General features: G+C 35.6%; 1 protein-coding gene across 1 annotated transcript in view; it reads right to left on the bottom strand.

Moving 5' to 3' along the window:
- Nucleotides 1-3,149: 3,149 nt before the first annotated feature.
- DMRTA1 (DMRT-like family A1) overlaps nt 3,150-22,421 on the bottom strand; it is a 67,103-nt gene continuing 47,831 nt past the window's right edge. Inside the window, exons 5-7 of the mRNA XM_010853346.1 lie at nt 8,619-8,682; nt 7,855-8,541; nt 3,150-4,671 (exon numbers count right to left, since the gene is read on the bottom strand). Of these exons, the coding sequence (XP_010851648.1) occupies nt 3,824-4,671; nt 7,855-8,541; nt 8,619-8,682 (1,599 nt within the window). The 3' untranslated portion in view covers nt 3,150-3,823. The remainder of the gene's footprint in view (nt 4,672-7,854; nt 8,542-8,618; nt 8,683-22,421) is intronic.

Genomic DNA, 22,421 nt, shown 5'->3' with positions numbered 1-22,421 from the left:
CTTCATCTGTCAGAAGTTTTATAAAAGGTCAAGGACAGGATTCTAAAACATTTGCTGCTTGACTCAGATTTTTCTAGTCAACAATCTTTGGCACACTTGCTCAACTCTCTTTATATTTCCTGCTAACTATAAACATCTAGTCCATTGTTTACTGAACTCGTTGCTAGGATGGATGTTAACATTGGATATTTTTAAAAAACATTTTGACACAGATGTTTTGAAAAGACCACATTTGTGTACCTATTTTAAAACTATTAATGTTCTCATGAGACAACGTCATGTGGTCATTTTGACTTACGGATACTGTGACACAGTCTTGAGAAATTAAAATGCCATTTTTTAAATTACCAATTAGGTAAAAATGAGAAATAGACATCTCTATAGTTCTTATACTTGTCATCCTATTTTCCCCTGAACCCCTCATCATTAGCATGGAGTTCATAAAGGGGAAATGACAATGAATTTTTCTCATTTGAGAAATATTTAGTAAGCAAAAACCAACAAAGGGTATTTTTATGTTTGGCACAGTTGCTCTGAAGTATTACATCAAAACAGCTTACATTTTACAGGACATGATGCCAAATAATTAAAGGTATAGCTTTGCAGTGCAGGCATCAATAATGAGATTATTTGGAGATGTGTGGGGATGGGAAGAATGAATCTGAGTGAGATCCTTTCTCCTAAAGGATGAGCATCTATGCTTAAGAATCAGGCTGCCCTGAGTAGACCTTTGACTTTATGAAGCTGATGATGCTTCATCTCCTCTTGTGCTTGCCAGCATAATTCTATTTACACAGTACATAAGCTTCTCTTGTATTCTGAAGGCTTTTTAATTTCAAAGACAAATAAATGTCTAAGGAACATGCATTTTAAAAAACAGTTGAATGGATAGGTCACTTTGTAAATAATTTTTTTAGTTCCAAGTTCACAGATAGGAATCTCTAGAAGGGAAGGTCTTAAAATCCCCAGCATCTTTTTGTTTCAGCAGAAGTTGAAGGGAAAAATAGCAGATTTTACTCACTTGCTCTTCAGTTGTTCCCCTAACTCTAATCCATAGCTAGATGACAGCTTACACCATGAGGCCTATGCATTGAATCAGAGGAATCAACATGGAAATAGGTATTCTCCTTCTTCCTTCCCATCCTTAATTAGTGATTTAGGAGTTCATACCTCAAGCTGCATGGATGAGCATAAACCTCAAGATTACACAGAACTCACTGATGTAGCAACACTGTCAAATACTGCCACCACTGGTTGGTGGGTTGGTTTTGTATACATGGGTAACAGTCTGTGAGCAGCTTGAGGGCAGGTCTCATATCTTGGCACCTCTTTATCCTCTCATCTAGCACAATGCCTGGCACAAAGTAGGTGCTTAATAAATAGTTGTTGAATAAACTAGCATTTTTATCTTTCATTTACTTCAGTCAGTGGAAAACTTGAGCACCTATTTATGTCCCAGAAACTCTAGGAAGCTGTGAGTGGACAAACAGGCATGAATCCTTCCTCAGACTTTATAGTCTAATTGAAACTGGTAAAGTAACTTCCACTCCTAACAACTGGCAATAGTATCTTAACATAAGGATGGGCAATACTATTGCCAAACCTCAATCTCCTCACATTCAAGTTAGTGGTTGGACAAAATGTTCTGTAAGATTGTTTGAGTTTTAAACTTATTGTAAAGGGTAGGAAATGTATAAAGTACTATGTAAATTAACTTAAGTTTTAAAATTATAAAACAGTTTTTAAAATTTGAAAACTGTCCCTAATGGATGTTCTCCCCAGTTCAAAAGGCAAATGGATACATGCACATCATCACATAATCCACGTAAAGAATCCAGCAACTCTAGCGCTCTTATGTTGTTGTATCAGATCTCTATTGTATAATGTAACTTCTTTGAGAGCACATTTTACATTCGGTATCCTCTATAGAATCTAGCACTTTTAAAATAACATTCAACAAATGAATTAATATAGTGGAAATACCTTAAAAATCACCAAATATTCTAACCTGAATGGCATTTAGGAGAGTCAAGAATCCCAAGAAATTGTATTCAAAACTATGTCTGTAAACCACTTTGCAGAGTTCTTTGGTTTTATCAGTCTCAAAGAGATCTACCATCCAAAATGGTTCCTTCATTTAGTATATATTAATTGAATATCAACTACTTGCCAAGCATTATACTATGATTTAGGCTTGGAATCTAAAACCTTTTTAATAAATAATGAATATTAACTGTATCAAATCTTTATAAGATCTGCTTTCTCACATTCATATCATTAAAAATAATGCATACTCTATTACACATTTACATCCTAAATCAGCATCAGATTCTATGCAGTTATTTAATATGATATTTGCTGGTAAAATATACTTTAGAAATATATTCTTATCTGGCTCAATGGAAAAGTCTAAAGATGATAGAACCAACAGAGCTTAAATGTATAATATACAGACAGTAAGATACACAAGTATATATAAACACACATACACACACACATACACATAATTTAAGAAATCTTTAGTAAATACTGCTGTCAAATTCTTTTAACCATCTCTAATTCATCAACTATTTCACACCACAGCTGAATTTCCATTTATTCCTAACAACAGAATAGAGCTCCAATCCTTTAAAAGATAAATGATGACAAATAAAGAAAATTTCATAAAATTGTTTTGTTCTCAGGGACTTCCCACTGACTAAAATAAATAACTTTCAAATTCTCTAGATGGAGAACAAAAGTAATTTTAAAATCTCAAGAAAACCTTTAAAATTTAATGACAATTTTTCCCCTTGGAAATCTCTTATCCCCTCAATGCATTAAGCATTATCTATCTAGAGTCATTTAATATTCATATGAGCAGCTATTTAAGTTTTCTGAATAAAATGATTTTTACCTTTGAGAATGGCTGCCATAGTCCTGCCATAAACATATGGAAAAGGTTATTTCCCCAGATAAAAGCATAAGCCTAAAGATTTAAATCCTCATCCGCATTAGATGTTCATTTTATAATATGAAAATTAAATATAGCATGATCCAAAATAATCATTTTCAAAAAATGGTTACATCATACTAATATTAGGAACCATTTGTATCTAATTTCTACACCATTCCAGCACTTAGCTGCAATTAGTGATAGTGGCCAGGAGATGGAGCATTTCTCATTTCCTAAGATTTACTTCATAGACCTTTGTTTAACTCACAAAAAGTGTCCTTTAAACAGAAATGTTTTATAAATGGCACTTATCACCAATGGCAGATAGGAATGAAAAACAAGGCATTCAGAAAAAAATAAGGACTTAAATGTCTCAAAAGTTTTACTAACTACTAATCACTTATATGTGAATAAAATACTTTGAATACCTTTTATCTCTCCTGTGTACAAGAAGCAGAAGGAGGAAAAAAAGTTTAGAATACTACTTAGAATTACCTCAATTTTTCAATTCTTACTTCCGGCTCATTTTATATAATCCTAGACTGCTTCATAATGTATGTTATAATTATATGCTCCATTTTTTCAATGAACTAAAAACAAGTATAGTTTTAAATTGGGAATTTACAACCGATATCTTAGGGAGAAAATTCATTAAAGTAAAAATATTTCCTGAAATGGTTTTATTCAAGGCACACATGATGTTTAAATGTTTCTTTCACTTAATAAACGCTAAAGAAGAGTCTTTAGATCTCAAATCTATTATATTGCTTGTAAAAAAAAATAGCATTTTTAAAGACTGATACGTAGTGAACACATTAATAGATGTGGGTATGTGGGTTATAGTGCATGCTTCTAGAAATATTCCAGAAAGGGAGGTAGGCAGATGCATTACAGGTTGCTCTGATTTGGCCTGGAATACAGTCTGCCACCAGTTACTGAGTCTTTGATGGGAAGGTAAGAAGAATCCCTAATCATTCCTGAAAAGGCATAATCCAGAGCTGGCCTACAAGGCAATGATGGTACCAACCCAGGAGTCAGATAGGGGGACATGAAACCAGACAGCCCTCTCCCTGGAGAGGAATATGCCAGTCGAAATGGACTGATACCTAGTCTAGGATTTAAGCTATAGAGACTTGAATCACCTCCGTAAGAAGCAGAAGAAGTGTGAAGGGGAGAGAAAGCTGATTTATTTCCTAGAGTTCCAAAACCAATTCCAGCTAAACTAAAATTCGAAACTCTCGGAAAAGCTGTGTTTTCCAATGCTCCTGAATTTGCTAGGTCCCTGGTGTCTGGTTTGTGTTCTTTTCCATTTAGGATCTCTTCAATAGCTTGGACAACATCCCCTTTGCAGAACTGCAGAATGCCTTCTAGCCTGCTGAGTCTGTAACTTGGGAAAATCTTGGTAAGGATATCAAGAGGATCTCTTGGTCTAGAGGACACAGTGGGATGGCTGGCTGTAGAATCAGTGAAGTCTTTGGCCCACTCATTTTCATTTCCTGATTCCAAATCAGAGGATGACAGGGACCTGGGACTCTCTTCCCCTCCTGACTGCTCCCCAGGATGAAGAGACTGAATGCTATCATCCTTGTTTGGGTTTTCTGAAATAGATGACCTGATGTTTTGTTTTCCAGTGACATCATTAGACTTAGGAGATGATCTCAGGGTAAACTGATGGGATTTAGACCCCAGTTCTTCTTGTCCACTCTGGCATGAGTCACATTTACTCTCCTTTTGTCCTGGGAAGAGGAAAAAAAGGAATGAAATAAAGGGAAAATGTCCAAGAACAAAGTACTGCCCACCTATAATTAATGCTGGATAAAATAACTTGTTTACTCATAGTATATTAATAATACTTATTATTCACTGTAAAAGATGTTAATGAACAAAAATTTTTAAATATCATCTGAAAATGCAAGTGTTGCAATAGTGGGAAAATGCAATTTATCATGTCATTTCAGGATCACAAAGTTCTATAATATACAAATGCTGTAGTTATTTAGGAATCAGAAAGTAAAATCTATTGTTACCCTAAAACTGTTAACACCAATATTTTACATTATTTGCCCCATTTAGCGATTCAAAATTTTCATAAATTTTACCCAAGTTTTGTTGTTATTCACATGAGGGCTTTTTTCCCACAGTGACAATATGCAAAAAGCACTAAATAAAACAATTGTTTAGATAAGAAATCAGAAAAAAAGAACAATCTTACTATTAAAATGAATATTCTATTTAATCACTAATGCTAAATTTCAAAAACTGGTTTTTCACTCACATTTCAGGTTCCAAATAAGGTTCCTGAATAATGTGAAAAAATAGCAGAATTTTTCATTTCCTTTCAAATCTAAACCAATAATGACAACTGCTATACCAATCTCAAATCATATCAGAGCTTGTGTGAGACACAATAGAGAGTTGATATTTTTCATAATCCTCTGTAAAATATGAACTTTCTCATTAAATCTCTAGGGAATATCAGTAAATGAGTTTATAATCAAATTGTTTCTAAAAGAAAATAATTTACAGCACTCTTTTCACAATTGGAATCTGCATATACTTTCAAAGTATCTTGTAGAAAATATTAGTCATTTGCCTTAACTCACAACTCCCTTTCAATATTAAGGGAAATGTTCCGAAAACAGTTTCACAGAAAAATCTGATTTTCTATCTCAATATGTTGAGCATATGAATATTAATAAAACAAGACTATCTTTCAATACTTTTTGCAAGGCTAATGCCAGGAAAACAATAATAAATATTTTTATTTTGATTTACATTTACTCTTAATCTATAGATGGAGTTTCTCTATTTCCATTAGAAAGTGTAAACTGTCAATGAGGTATTCAGTTTTATTGTCAAACTTTCTTTTCGAACAAGATTTATGAACTAACAAAACACATATAGCAATGATTTGCAATGCTCCTATGTTTTCTCAAAGAGCAGTCCTATATTCTAAGCAAATATCTACAGTTTGCTTTATAAAATTAAATGTGTACAATTTAACACATTGAGAATGAAAATGCTGTCATTACGTCAAACATGACAAAAAAAAGTCTTTTTTTTTTTTGCTTCTGCAAAATCACAAAGACTCTAGAATTTTCACCTTTAAATAAAACAATAAATGTCATCTAATGATATAGAGATAGATCGGCCTTGGTCTGCCACTCCATTTTATTTATAAATATGACTCACTACATATGACCCCTTGAACATGTAAGGTATCACAGTTTCATCTCTATAGTAATTTTCATCTCTATAGTAATTTATGCATAAAACACAATACAATGTAATGAAATACTGATGGCATCAGACTGTCTAGAAAATAAGCGTCTTTAAAATACTGCAATATTGTTATGTCATCTCTTTTCTCTCAACTCCTATAGCTGGTTTTTATCATTGAATGCTATGTATTATACTGCAGTTTTAGGACACATATAATTTTCCTTCTTTTGATTATAATATTCTTTTGTGTAGGAAAATCTTATTCACCTCTGAACCACTGTTTGTTTAATGAATAAATACACTAGTTTACTACAGTTCATGGATATTGTATAAGAGAAGGTAGTCAATTTAGAAGTGTCTTTTCAAAAAAAAGAGGTCAACTGAGGCAAACAATAAAATAAAATAAATGATCTATAAACATCACCCTCTCAAAAAAAATCACATAAGTCAATGCCTAGCAGAAGGTTGACAGTCAGATCTCATTGTCAATTTAGTTTGCAGAATTTTAATTTTTGCTTCTTTTTAGAGCAGTTTTGCCTAACAACTTTATTCTTCAGCCCTCCTTGATTTTTGATGAGAAATGTTTAAACTACATTTTGTCCACTGACACAAACTAGAACATGGACAAAAAGTGACATCGGTGAAAACAAAATCATATATGTCTTATTTAAGTAGAGTCTTTTTTCAAAAGTAAATGCTGTGATCTGTTAAGAGCTGCAATTTTCACAATTCAGAGAGGTTTTCTAATTAATAACTTAATACATCATTATATTTTAATTTCATATGACTCAACCTATCTTGGATTTATACAAAAACACCAAAATGACATTTTCGTGCAAGAATGACCTACTGTAGAATTATGAAATTTGCTAAAATACAGTAAGATTTATGTTAGCATGAAAGGTTAATTTGGGATAACCCTAGTCAAAAAAAGAAATCTTTTTACCTGACATAGAGGGTAAAGGCAGTTTGTAGTCAATAAGAGAAAAAAATTAAAACTTATTGGATAAGAAATCTCTAAGGTTAAAATCCCCAAAGATAAGAAATTCTTGGACTTTGAAATTCATATCAATGGTTTTACAAACCTAAATTTAGAAAACCTAAATTTCTTTCCTATGAGAAGAGGTAAAACTTGAAATGTTAGAGTTTTCTACACTGTTGGAGGCTAAAAAGCAGCTGAAGAAAAGAGGTGGAACGCTTAAAATTTTTTAAAGAGTAAAAATGCTTTGGAAGATTTCAGTCTCTTCCCCATTTCTAGTTGATCTGTCCCACAGGTAAAGACTGTACTCCCAACCACAAGTGAGTTTTCCATGCAAGATCACCATTAACTCTGGTTTTGCAACTAAAAAGAATACAGAGCAAGCTCAAAATGCAGTTTCTTTCATTAAGTTTTTCACTCAATCTTTGCTCTAAGTTCTTCTCCTCTCGCAGAGAAATTTGGGCACAAACTGCATTCCTAGAATGAGTTCCTCAACTGATCACTGGCACTTCATTTTTTCATTTATCCTATCATCTAAGGGGACAGAAAGCCCTAAGGAAGTGAATGTGATAAGTCTCTAAGCAGTTTCCCAGAACCTAAATGCTTCAAGTTCTTTCTCGCCCTCCTCCATGCCATGGCTGCTTATTTCAAAGATTTTTTTTCCTCCTCCAAAACAACCATTTTTATTTTGCAAAGAGCAAATGTGAGATCTACTCACCTTGTTTTTCCTCTATATAATCTGGCTGGAAAATTTCGAAAACAGGGGTCGCCAGACCACTAGCCTGTCTCGAGGCACTCAGTCCCAGAGCAGTCACCGTCGCAGGGCCGCTCGAGGTCGTCTGGGAAGTCTCCGTTCTGCTGCTGCCTCCGGATGACCGACCCCCTGGCCCTGAGGGTCCAGGGTACAGAAGCCTTTGCAGCCCCCGAGCCTCGCTCTCCTCTTGGGCCTGCTGTCTGCGCAGCGCCACCTGTGCGGCCATGACACGCTGGCGTTCGGCGATCAGGGTGCACTTGGCACACGCGCAGTCCCGCCAGCGACAGAAGCGCTTGTGGCCCTTGAGGGCTGACACCACTCCGTGGTTGCGACAACGGGCGCACTTGGGTGTCCGTGGGTAGCCACCGGCCACAGCGCCCACCCCCCTTTCCAGTTCGGCAGGCGGCGGGCAACCTCCGCTTCCCGCGCTGGAGGCTGCCCTCAGAAAGAGGCTGGACGGGCGCAGGAAAGTTGGAGGAACAGGTATCCCCGGGGGTACCGGTAACGCCGGAGACGGGGGCGGAGGGGCCGCGACCACCAGTCCTGGGGCCAGGTGGAGTGGGCCGCTGCGGCTGCGGTCTCTACTGCCACACTGTGGCTGCTCAATTGCCGAGAAGTGTCTGGTGAGGGAGGAGTCGCAACAGAAGTGTGCTCAATCCGTAGCTAACCCTGTGGGATGCGGGAGCCGAGAGGGTCCGCCTTGGTCCCTCTGCCTACCACCTCCACACCGACAAAGTCTGACACAATTCCCGCGATGAACTTGGGGACAACCGCTTCCCAGAGCTGGAGACTCTAAGAGGCGCAGAAGTCCACTGAGCCTCTTAAAGTCCCAGGGCGCTAAGTTAATGCCGTGCTCTCCGCGCTCCTTCGCCTTCGGAAGCAAGAGAAGGCAAGACTGCAGAGGCTACCCCGCCCACTGAATCTACTGGCCAAGGGCTGAAACTGGGGAGGGAGGGCCGCGGCGGGACCTGACCGTCTGGCAGGAGGGGCGGTGGGAGACACAAGAAATTGCCCCTTCACACACACACAAAAGCTCTTTTCTCCCACATGCTTCTCCATGAATTCCTCAATGTATTTTTTTTTGAAAGATAATCTTCTCTCCTTCCCCATGCCTCTTTGTCCTTCGTAAATTAAGCAAGATTTGAAGTTCTTTCCCCAGTTCCTAGCTCCTCCTACGATCTGAAGATTTGAACATGGAGTTCTCCGTTTCTTTCCTTTTCCCAGATGAAGTGTTTAAGATGGTGTGTGTGCTCAGTCGCTCAGTCGCTCAGTCGTGTCCGACTTTTTGCGACGCCATGGATTGTATAGCCTGCCAGGCTCCCCTGCCCTTTGGATTTTCCAGGCAAGAAAACTGGAATGAGTTGTCATTTCCTTCTCCAGCTTAGATTGGTAGCACGGTCAAAATTAATGAGAAAGCACAAACAAGCTGCAAATATTACCCACACCTGAAAGATACCTTATTTTAGGGCCTTAGGGCTGCAGCAAACAGTGGATAAGTATTTAAGGGACCTGACTCACGTTCAGAATCTTAACATATATCTGTTTATTTAGACATGCAAATTTGGATTCTATATATCATATTTTGACATATTATCATCCAAAGAAACCCTAATGAATTTCTTATCTATAACTACTTATAGGTAGCAATTGTGTTAAAACTTTCAAAAATACTTCACATTTCTATGGTAAAGTGTTGGGGAGGGTCATCTAGACCATTCTTTAAACATGCTATTATTAATTACACACTTAAAATATGCACTTAATGCCTTTAATTGTAAGAAAATATCATATTGCTGTAGGAAAGTAAAAAATAAAAAATAAAGCAGGAAAGTCATGAGTGTGTTCCTTAATGGAAAAGACAGTCAGGGTTCTATCAGTTTTTCAAGGTAATATTCAACTGCCTTGACAGGCAATTCATATTCTAGTACTAAGATAGCAAGTAATAATGAAATTTTTACCATTCCACCTATTGACATCCAGGGAAGACATTGCTAATCAATATGGGCTTGCTCTTACTGGCCCACTTTACACCAACATCACCATTACCATCCTCCCATATTGGCATCCTGATATTCTATCATAGAACTTCCCCACCCTTCCTAAGTATTAGAACTGCCTAGGGGAGCGACTTCACTTTCACTTTTCACTTTCATTCACTGGAGAAGGAAATGGCAACCCACTCCAGTGTTCTTGCCTGGAGAATCCCAGGGACGGGAGAGCCCGGTGGGCTGCCGTCTATGGGGTCGCACAGAGTCAGACACGACTGACGTGACTTAGCAGCAGCAGCAGCAAGGAACTTATTTAAATACTCTAAACCAAGTATTCTGATTCTTTTTGCTCTGAGTCTTTTAAACTCTCAAGGTGAAGATTATATATAACCAAGGTTTTGAACTGCCACTCTGGGATCTATTCCTAACCTCTGTGGAATCTACAATACCCAATTTTCTCAGACTTCTATATCTTTGCTCAAGCCACTCCTGCCTAAAAGCTATTTATTCCCCTATTGTGGAACTCACATCAAATGTATGAGTAATGAGTTTTCAGTGCTATATGGATCATTAAAGCACAGTGAAATACCTAGTGAGAAAACAATTCCTTTTTTCTACTATTTTTCAATAATCTTGATTACATAAAAGAAAATGCTCAACTTGGTATAAATATGACTATCATTTGTTAAGCCTTATCAATTATGCTTTAAAAAAATTAAAAGCACCTCAACAAGTAACACCGTTTACCTAGAATTTAACACTATTTTTCTGTTTTTATTTGATTTTCAGTTATCTTCCAATTATGGCAAGTGATATTGATTTTCACCCAAATAAGTGAAAATAATTCTTAAAGTAAACATATTTAAATAAAATGTGTGTCTATTGAAATGCAAAATGACAAAATGTGTGAAAGACTAAAAACAAACCTTGTTGATAAAAAAAAAAATGGAAATTGAAATAAATGGAGAGAGAGACCATTTCCATCAGTCAGAAGACTCAACATTCTAAATATAGTTCTACCTAAATTGATCTATAGATAAATTCAACCTCAGTCAAAATTCCAGCAGACTTTTTTAGTAGAAATTGTCAAACCTGCTCCAAAATTCATTTTGAAATGCCAAGGAAAGACCTGGAATAGCCAAAACATCTTTGAAGAAAAAAGAATAAATAAAGTTGCAAGGCTAATAATATCTTACTTCAAGAATTATTATGAAGTTATAAAAATAAAAACAGTACATTAGTGATAAAAAGATAGAAAAATCAACCAATATGGCAGAACAGACAGTTTTAGAAACAGACTTACCCAAAAATAGACAACTGATTTTAGACAAAGGTGTAAAGACAATTCAGTGGAGAAAGGACATTTTTTTCTCAACAAATTCTGCCAAAAAAATTGAACTGCTGCTGCTGCTGCTAAGTCGCTTCAGTCGTGTCCGACTCTGTGCGACCCCATAGACAGCAGCCCACCAGGCTCCCCCATCCCTGGGATTCTCCAGGCAAGAACACTGGAGTGGGTTGCCATTTCCTTCTCCAAAGAAAATTGAACATCTGTATGCAAAAAAAAAAAAAAAGTTTACCTTTGATCGGTGCCTTATAGTTATAAATATATACTCAAAATGGATCACAGACCTAAATATAAGTCATAAAATCATGTAACACAGAACACCTTTGTGATCCTGGTTTTGCAAAGGAATTCTTATCTACAACACCAAAAATATGATTCATTAAAAAGAACAAATCAATAAATTTTACTTTATCAAAATTAAATAAATTTCTTCTTCAAGAGGCACTATTAAGAAACTGAGAGAAAATAGTTGTATTACATATATCTGTTAAAGGACATGTATACAGAATGTATAAACAAATTTCAAAACTCAGTAAGAAAAAAATATTTTAAGTGATTTGAACAAACAAACATGTCACCAGAGAAGATATATGGGTGGGGTGGCAAATAAGCACAACAAAAGATTTTGGACACCATTAGTCACTAAGAAAATGCATATTAAACTTACCATGAAGTACCATTACACATCTATTAGAATGGCTAAAATTTGAAAGATTAACCATATCAAGTATTGATGAGAATGTGGATAACTAGAACTTTCAAACACTGCTTATGGAAATGTAAAATAGTATAATCACTTTGCAGACCAGTTGACAATTTCTTTAAAAGTTAAACATGCTCATATTATATGATCCAGTCATTATATTCCACTCCTAGGTATCAATTCAAGAGAAATTAAGCAAATGTTCAGTAAAAAAAATTCATATTAGCTTTATTTATATAGATGCAAATTGGAAAAACCCTAATGTTTATCAGTAGTTGGTATAATCATATAACGGAACAAACTAAAGTACATTGACACATGCTATGACATGAATGAATCTAAAAATAATTATTCTGAGAGAAATACAAAAATGAATATATACTATATGATGTGATTTATATAAAATCCTTGATATTTATAGTCACATTAAGCACATCAGCAGTTCCTGGAAATGGGTTGTGGAGGGGCAGTGAAAGATGGGCATTAGGGATTACAAAGAATCAAAAGAAAACTTTTGGAGATGATAAATATGTTAGTTATTGCAATTGTGATAATGACTTTACTTGTGTAAACATACATCAAAACACCATTTGTGTATAATAAATATGTGCAGCTTACTGTATATCAATTATACTCTTATAAAGCTGTTATAAAAAATAAAACTCCTTGTTACTTCTGGAAGAAGAATGGAATAAAATAGCATTCTGAGCAAAGACAATCCTAATCTTATCACCCAAAGCTAGAGCAATGATTTTAAAAGCTGTATTTCTTCTCAAATACACTGGAAAGCCTGAATCTCTTCCCCTCTCATAATAGTACTTTATACTTTCTCTTAAATTATATATACGTTCCCCTCCCCTGCTTTTTACTGCATCTAACAGCAACTTAATACTGTAACTATTCTTATAAATCATTAAGAAGATGTTAACAGCTGCAATTTAGCAGTGGCAACAGTTTCACCAAGTGAAAAGGTGATGAGAAAAAAAAAAAAAAACCTTACTTTTAATTAAACTGCATACAAGTATCACAGATATGTCATTTACAAATTTATTCTAAATAAAGTAAAAGAAAAATGACTAATAAATAGGAAACATAGTGGCAAATCAGAAGGAAGGGAAGCTAATAAACAGAATTTCTCCCAAACTCAAAAACATCCATGCATCTCCTTTTTTAATTATTATTGATTTTTATTCCAATTCCTCATTCACTCTAAACTCTTATAGTCAACTGCCATTTTTTGTTGGTTCACTATACCAACCACTCAGCACAGAGAAGTGGAAGTGTGAATCAGCAACTGTAAAAATAGACCTGGCTCTTGTAGTAACTAAGCTACAAGATCTTAGGCAAGACTAACCCAGTCAGCTTCACTTTTCCCACTGGCAACTGAAAACATTGTCATTTACAAGGATATTTCTAAGTCTATGGGTCACTTCATCTGTCAGTTCTAGTCTGAAGTTATTTTTCATTAATGTTCTTAGTCTCTGAGGAACCTCATTACTACCCCCATTAAGGCCTCAGTCAAAGCATCTCTTGTCTTTATATATTGTACTAACTGGCAGCAAAGGAAAGTTAAAGAGGATATGCTTAGTTTGGCTAGAAGGTTCTGGCAAGAAGACTATGGATTTGGAAGGAAAAGCTTTTAAATTGCTTATTCTTTGCATAATTCACTCCATGCTTCAGGATACATGTGAACACACCTTATACAGCCCAACTACTCCAAGGCTTCGCAGAGCCATGTGTGCTATGTGCTCAGTTGCGTCCAGCTCTTTGCAGCACCGTGGACTATAGCTTGCGAGGTTGCTCTGTCCATGGAATTTTCTAGGCAAGAATACTGGAGTGTGTGGTGCCATTTCCTGCTCCAGGGGATCTTCCTGATTCAGGGATTGAACCCATGTCTTTTGTGTCTCCAGCATTGGCAGGCAAGTTCTTTACCATTAGTGCCACCTGGGAAGCCCTCTGAGAGGCATGAAAAAAACTGAAAGTGAAGTCGCTCAGTCGTGTCCGACTCTTTGCGACCCCATGGACTGTATTCTACCAGGTTCCTCCATCCATGGGATTTTCCAGGCAAGAACACTGGAGTGGATTACCATTTCCTTCTCCAGGAGATCTTCCCAACCCAGGGATTGAAACCAGGTCTCCCACATTGTAGGCAGACGCTTTACCATCTAAGCCACCAGGGACATCCATACTGGTGTGCTAATGTCATTTTTTGTGGGTTTTGAGGGGAAGTTTGAACTGCTCTTCTCTTTCTCTGGGGTTTCTCAAGAGTCAATTGAGTGTTACCATGAGAGAGAGGCTACAGTTTGTTAGAGTGACAAATTTCAGCCCTTGGACTATGGCCCATCAAATGGGTAGGCATCCCAAGTCTGGGAATAAATAGGCCTCTTCTCGGACTCAGTCTTGCCTGAAGTATTGGAGAAAAGATGAATGTATTTGGTGATATACATCACTGGCCAAAAATTGTCACCCCCCCCCAAAACCAGTATCTACCAGCAAATGCTCCCTTCTGAGAGTACCCTAGAGCTGGATGGAGCTAATTCATTATGCTAGAGCTGTAACCCACCACAGCATTGTACATCTTAGGAAATAGGACTTCCTTGGAGGATGTCATCTCTGATCCCTTGCTCTCAGATTGCAAGAATCCAGTTGAAGATCATACACATTTTTCCCTCACTATCAAATGGACAAGGACTATAAAAGTGAGTAGAACGTATTTTCTCTTATTGCTTTATGACCCTTTCCATACCAGTTGAGGATGCTTACGTGGAATCAAGAAATCAAGAAACTAACAAAAGCAGGGAACAGAGAAGTATCTATTTTTTTCCTACATCCATTTCTAAATCCCCCCAACATAGTAAACACTTAATACATCTTGGAAAATAAGTAAAGACTAGATGCCACAAGACTTATTTGTCAGTTGGCTGAACAAGAACTAATATCACATTACTTTTCCTTCATATTCTGAAAATTTTGAGAACTATTTCCAGTGCGCTAAATAGTCATCTTTTTTGGCTTTAGCTCCATGGTGTTTATATAAAGTGGAGTGTGATTTTAAGTATCATTTACAGTTTGCTGTGTTTTCTGTACTTTTGTTTAATATTAAATAAAGTATGACTTTTTTCTTAAAAGTCTTATGAAACTCTATAGTTATACTTTCATGCCCACTGTAACTGTATTCCAGCATTTTTTTAAATGTTTCAATCTAAGAACACATAAGTGCTTATGAATGTGATGAATTAACATCAATTATAAGCATTTGCTTATAATCTATTTTAAGATTAAAAAAGGTTATGATATTTACTGTATATATAACACTTTTAATTTAACTTTTTGATACAATTTCCATAGCTTTTGTGAGCTCCAGCAGTCATAATTTCCATTATTTAGTCATGTAATAATAACAATTCTTCTAATAAAGGATATTTATAATTTTTCACTTCCTCCCTGTTTTAAATAAGAAAGGTATGAGTATATGAACTTTAAAATGTTTTTTATATTATAAGTTATCTCTTTAGAATAAATTCCGATAAATAAAAGTACAGAATTAAAGGTTGTAGATATTTTTTAAACTTTTGACTTATACTACTAACTTTTATCCTGAAAAATGAATTTGAATTCTAATATGAAGTTTATCTTATCATTATCCCATATATATTTTTTTCTTTTAAAGGGAGTGTTTTTTCAAACTAGGTAATTGATGCCATTTTCTCCTGTAATAACAATGATAACCCAGAGTTCCATTAGGAAAATAATTCTACAAGGTTTCAGATCATAGAAAGATAATCACCATTTTGCAGATCTCTTATTGAGTATGACTGAGGGGAATTGAAGCAAAACATGGCAAAAGTTCCAATCATTATAACATACCCTGATGGTTCTTTAAATAAATTACACACCTTTTGTGAACTAGCTGATTTAAGCAATTCTTTATAAAGGAGTGCTATTGACTTAAAGACTATAAGTAGAAACCTTGGTGCCATTGTGGTTAATTGCGTAAGCAGGTGTTCAAAACTATGTTCTTTATTTAGTTTATTCTAATCAATCTAAATCTACTGTGTAAATAGGGCTCAGAACTTATGAAACTCTTGTTTTGCTTTTTAACTCACAGGATATTTAAAGGAAATTCATGCTCGGGCATTGAGATCAGCTTTGTGACTTGTGTTACACTGAATAGAATCCACTTTTATAAATTAATGTATATGGAAACATTTCATCAGATTTCAGTCTTTTAAACAGTCAATTTAAAGACTGTCTGTTTCACTCAGAAAGCATGTGAAAGCCCTTTACATGGCTGCTAAAGATCATAACAGAATGAATAGCATATATTAAATGGTAAAGCATTTTAATAAGAAATTGAATTAAAAATTGCATCCTAGGTAAATTAATTAAACCAAGTCATTAATGAATAAAATTCTTCATAAAATGCTATTCTCTTAAAGGATCTTCAGTATATGAAGAACCTCTCTGTCCTTATTATAGCTACCCTTTAAGAGCTGGTTATTTTGTGTCATGTACTATACATAGGCTTTATACATATTATATCATTTAATTCTCATAATCAACTTATTGAGGTCAATTATATTATCCTGGTTTTACAAATGAAAAAAATTTATAGTTTTAAAAAGTGTATGTCCTCAAAATACTCTAATATTCAGACTCCTTTACATTCATGCTTCTCCCCAGAAGTTAGGCAAATTCCCACTATAATAGAGACACACAAAGCAATCTATTAAGTACAGTTTTTCATGATATAGTTACTCAGAAGAGGTGCTTATTGACTAAGACATGAGAAATCTTGAAACTATATCTATTCTTTCAGTTAATAACAGTTCCAGTTTAAAAAGAGGGTATGAAATTTAAAAGAGAGAGAAATTCAAATTTCCATAGTTTACAAATCTCTAGCAAAGTTTGATGATGGAATTTTTATCACTCTCCACTTTCTTTCTCACATCTTACCACGTAAATAACAATAAGATGAAATCAAGAAAAAAAATCTTGCTATTTATTTATACCATTAGAAATTTGAAACATGTTTTCCTTTCATTCTCAAGCACCACTAAAGTCAGATTAGATACTAAATTTTACTCCTGTCAAGACCTGATATTCAATTCAAAGGAGGTCTTTTCCCTTTACGGTAACTACTGTGAGACCTTACCATTCACTATTAGGAAAAAAAATTAAATGTTTCATAAAATAAAACTTGACAAAGAGAAGTTGATATATGCTCTTTTGGAAAGAAAAATAGTTAACTTTTTTAAAAAGATACATTTTAATGAATTAGTTTCTACTATATTCCACTGATTGAACACAAATAAGAAATGTAAGTCATTTCCTCAATATCCTTTTCTTCATGAGGAATTGCCACAGAATCTAGAAAATAGTTTTTTGTTCATTACTGTTATAAAATATGATGAAATTAACTTTGAAAGGTGTTATACATGTTGGCTTTTTTTCCTATCTTTGCGTGCCAGGGTCTGTCTTCTGGAGCTTTCATTACAAGTTTCCCAATTAAAAAGCTGTGTGAGTAAGAAAATGGCTTCCATTCACAATAAGGATTCTAAATAAGAGGTAAATTCAGTAAATCAGTTCCTCCTTGGCTCCTAGCCATTCACATCTTTTAGTTTTGAAATTCATTTCTTTGTGAGCATAAGGTGGTTGTTATGAGGTGTTGTCAGGCCTAATGACAGGGCTATTGTACATGGTAGGAGGTGGCAGTTTTTGATCAATGTCTTCAAAGTCAAAGCTTGGAAAATAATAGCTGCACATCAAAACCCACTGCCATAATGCAGTTAACATTGGGCTCTTTCAGGTGGCCTGAGGGAATGACTTAATTCTCATGTTGAGCTCTAATTAGTCATCTATAATGGTGTATTAAGATTTACGTGAAGACTTATAACTTGAGATTCATTATCAAATGAGATTCAAGAAAATCATTGCAAGAATAAAAATAAAGAAACCTATCTATTTATTCATGTTATCCTCCCATTTTCCTGAATCCCTCAATGATTGCAGTTCTGTTCTTAAGACATTTTTTATTGACCCAATATCTTTAAAAGAATGCCCATGTTTAAACAGGACATTAGTGCAATTATTTCAGGATATCCTACCTAGTTGATCAAGTTACTGATTTAAATCTTTTTGTTGTACTTTTTTCCATATTTTTGTTACTTTTACAAAAAGTCTTAAACATTCACAATTGCTTTAAAATAAGGGGTTTTATGTTGTTTTTAGGTTTTTTTCTTCTAGAACATACAGTTATTGACAACATTTAGGAAGAAAAACTATTTCATTCATATACCCATTTGAATAGCACAACTGGAATGTTTATATAATCATATATATATTATATATATATCCATATGATTTCTTAAAGAATCTACAGAGTCACAGGTGGAAAATACACAATTAAAAAGTCAAATAAATCCATAGTTAAGAGTTAAATGTGCCATATGTTTCTTTAATACTGAGTCACAATGGGGTGCACTAAGAAACTCATTAAGTCAATGGAAATAGCAGCTGGGCCCTATCAAGATGTCTATTCACTTATGAAATAGAAAAAGAGAGAAAGAATGGACATAGTCCACTTCTCAGGTTGTACTGATAATGTTAGCTTGGTGTTAGTGCAATGCAAAATGCCTTTCCTCTCAACATCTAATTTGATAAACTTATTTTAATAGCCTTTCTTTATTTTTTCCAGTAAGGCAAAGATATTTCCCTTTACTTTTTGAACTTTTCTCATTAAAAAAATTAAAACTCTGCCAAAGCACCTAATAGTACAGTAGAGTCATGCAGCAGATGCACTGAGCCTGACAAATGACTTTAAATCATTAAAAAAAAAATATATGTCTGGTTTGAGTTTATGGACTTCAGAATTAAATGAACATCATAATACAAATTGCTCCCACTAAAGTTTTGTGTGAATTAGGGAAAGGTCTTGGTTCCCAAGGCACTGATTTTTCTCCTCTATAAAATGTAGTTTTAGATGCTTTTTCCCCCTGCAGTTACTTTAAGAATCAGGTAAAATCTATGACAATCTAAACATATGCACATGTAAACACAATTTTACATAGCATTTCAAGCCCCCTTTTAGACTGATCACCATAAAGGATTACTAGTCTCCAGTTCAGTTCAGTTCAGTCGCTCAGTCGTGTCCGACTCTTTACGAACCCATAAATTGCAGCACGCCAGGCCTTCCTGTCCATCACCAACTCCCGGAGTTCACCCAAACTCATGTGCATCAAGTCGGTTATGCCATCCAGCCATCTCATCCTCTGTCGTCCCCTTCTCCGCCTGCCCCCAATCCCTCCCAGCATCAGGGTCTTTTCCAGTGAGTTAACTCTTTGCATGAGGTGGCCAAAGTATTGGAGTTTCAGCCTCAGCATCAGTCCCTCCAATGAACACCCAGGACTAGTCTCCTTTAGGATGGACTGGTTGGATCTCCTTGCGGTCCAAGGGACTTGCAAGAGTCTTCTCCAGCACCACAGTTCAAAAGCATTGATTCTTTGGTGCTCAGCTTTCTTCACAGTCCAACTCTCACATCCATACATGACCACTGGAAAAACCATTGTCTCTTACAAGTTTAAAATTCTATGGTTCTATGCTGGTATCAGTGTAAAACCTCCATAAAGCAAATCTACAAAACTAAAACCGTCTCTGAAGTCTCTAGAGTCTACTATGGGAGGCAATGAATGCAGAACTACAGAATCTTAAGAGTTCAAAGTGACTTTGATTAGTTTTCTCTATTAATAGATTACAATTTATAGTATCTATATTCATGTTTTAACAAAAACAGTGCTCTGTAACAGGATGAGAAAATAAGGCCAAAAAAAGTAATATTTCCAAGCCATTTTGATTCAATAATGATAATTCATATTCCTGAAATCATTTTCTTCTTACAGCGTCTTCAAATTTTTCACTGAATTGAGAAATGTTTAATACCTAAGTGCATGCATGCGTGCTAAGTTACTTCAGTCGTGTCCTACTCTTTGCAACCCTATGGACTACAGCCATCTATAGTCCATCTAGGCTCTCTGTCCATGGGATTCTTCAGACAAGAATATTGGAGTGGGTTGTCATGCCTTCCTCCAGGGGATCTTCTCTACCCAGGGATTGAACCCACTCTCTTATGTCTCCTGCATTGGCAGACAGGTTCTTTACCACCAGCGCCACCTGGGAAGACCACTAAGTGGGAACAATACAAATATGTTTCCACTGCTTAGTCATGTCTGACTCTTTGCAACCCCATGGACTGTAGTCAGCCAGGCTTTTCTGTCCACGGGATTCTCCAGGCAAGAATACTGGAGTGGGTTGTCATTTCCTCCTCCACCTCTCGGCAATATTCAGCATAGTTACACACTGAACTTGACTTCCATAAAATCATAACTTTCTATTTTTTCTCCTACTTCTCTATTTCTTCTGATCTTATTTGCTCATTCCTCAAGTCTTCCTTTTTCACATATAAGCCTGTTATAGTTCACTTGTTTGATTATAATTATCCGAACCCCCTTCCCAAAAGAATGGGAAATAGGGTAGTTTTGTTTCCCTCTGTTGGTCTCAGTGCCTTGATCACGGAATAGATAATCAGTAAACATGTATTAGAGAAATAGAAAAGGCCTAAAAGGGACCAAGGTATGACAAGTCTCATGGGCAAATGAGATCATTTTAGGGGACTATGTAGAACACTTCATTTCATTACAAAAGTGACCATAATATATGACACCTGCAAACAGAGAAGGGGAAGGAAGATCATAGGAAAAGCCTTAGACTGTAGTGTAAGTCTGAGAATGTTTCTGTTAGGCCAGTAGAGATCCCCATAGAAAAGCCTGCTGGTTATAGGAATCCTTCAATCAGAAATGGTCTCATAATAGTCATTGATTGGGAGAGGCCTGGTCAGAGTCTGACATCAGTATAAACACTTTGGGGGAACAATTCCTTGCAGAAAGTTATATCATAAGGGGACAGCTGACTGGTGTACTCTCAAGGATACAACAGTCTGAAGATGTTTTGTAAGTGACATCTAAATGTGTTAAGTGGGAAAGCTTGTAACATCCTGTATGGGCAAGAGGTATAGTCTTAGAATTGATCCCATTATTGTTTGTCAAAACAATTTATAAAATTTTTCCACAATTAACAAACATATAATAGCTATTTTTTATAATGCAGCTGTTTTTCCTTTCTAATCTCTAAGAGTTTATTCAAGGGTTTGTATAACATCAATGTGCCAAAGTTTGGACTAAGACTCAGGGATAAGGGAAAACCTTTGCCCTCCCTGAGACTAGTTCTCAAACTGCTCTTTTTATACTTTAGATTAAAGCAAGCTTTTTATCCTATGAGTTTAGCAATAAGTATTTCAAGCACTGTTTTTAAAAAAATGTTTGATATTGTCTTTCTCAAACTGTTTTATTTCTTTACATGCTCTTTAACTCTTCACTCTGCTTAAGATGGCTGCCTTAATTTTTATATAAACTTCCATTAATTTATTCAATTTTTATTTTGTGCTAATAACCATGCTAGGTAATTTAGTTATAGCATCTCACTTAATCCCCATAACATTCCTGTGTGATAGTTATCATGCCTGCTATTTTGAAATAACAGAACAAATGTAGAAAGTTGATATATAAATCCAGATTTGCCTTATACCAAAGTTCTTTCTCTTTCTACTATACCTCCTTGTTCATTTAGGGTTATCATGGAAGGAAGGCAAGCTAAGATACATCAACAAATGTATCAACAAATTGTATCAACAAATATGTAGTGAAATCATATTGATGCTAGAAAAGCACAGTTTCTAGTTCATAGCTTAGGACAAAGTCTAGGATGAGAAAAATGTTCCTATTTTGAGTCTCTAGACTCTCAACCATCAGATTATAAGTATCAAAAGAATCTCCCTTAAGCAAAGTCTTCTGAATAAGACTCCTCAGAACTCATGCAGATTTCAACAAAGTGTGATAGATAACAGAATTATGATAACAGAATTATGCTGGCTACCTATATCTTTTGCTTTACAACAATTATATTTAATTCTCATAAATTCAATAGGAATAGTAGTAATACCAGGATAAAACTAATAGCAGTAGCCTCTTTTAACTTAAAGCTCAACATTCAGAATACTAAGATCATGGCATCCAGACCCATCACTTCATGGCAAATAGGTGGGGAAACAGTGGCAGACTTTATTTTGGGGGGCTCCAAAATCACTGCAGATGGTGATTGCAGCCATGAAATTAAAAGACGCTTAGTCCTTGGAAGGAAAGCTATGACCAACCTAGACAGCATATTAAAAAGCAGAGACATTACTTTGTCAACAAAGGTCCATCACTAGTAATGAAATGATCAATATGATTTCACTAGTCAAGGCTATGGTTTTTCCAGTAGTCATGTATGGATGTGAGAGTTGGACTATAAAGAAAGCTGGGCGCTGAAGAATTGATGCTTTTGTACTGTGGTGTTGGAGAAGACTCTTGAGAGTCCCTTGGACTGCAAGGAGATCCAACCA

Source organism: Bison bison, unplaced genomic scaffold (assembly GCF_000754665.1).
Source record: "Bison bison bison isolate TAMUID 2011002044 unplaced genomic scaffold, Bison_UMD1.0 scf7180017864326, whole genome shotgun sequence".
Taxonomy (NCBI): Eukaryota; Metazoa; Chordata; class Mammalia; order Artiodactyla; family Bovidae; genus Bison; species Bison bison.
This window is presented reverse-complemented; position numbering and strand designations above follow the sequence as displayed.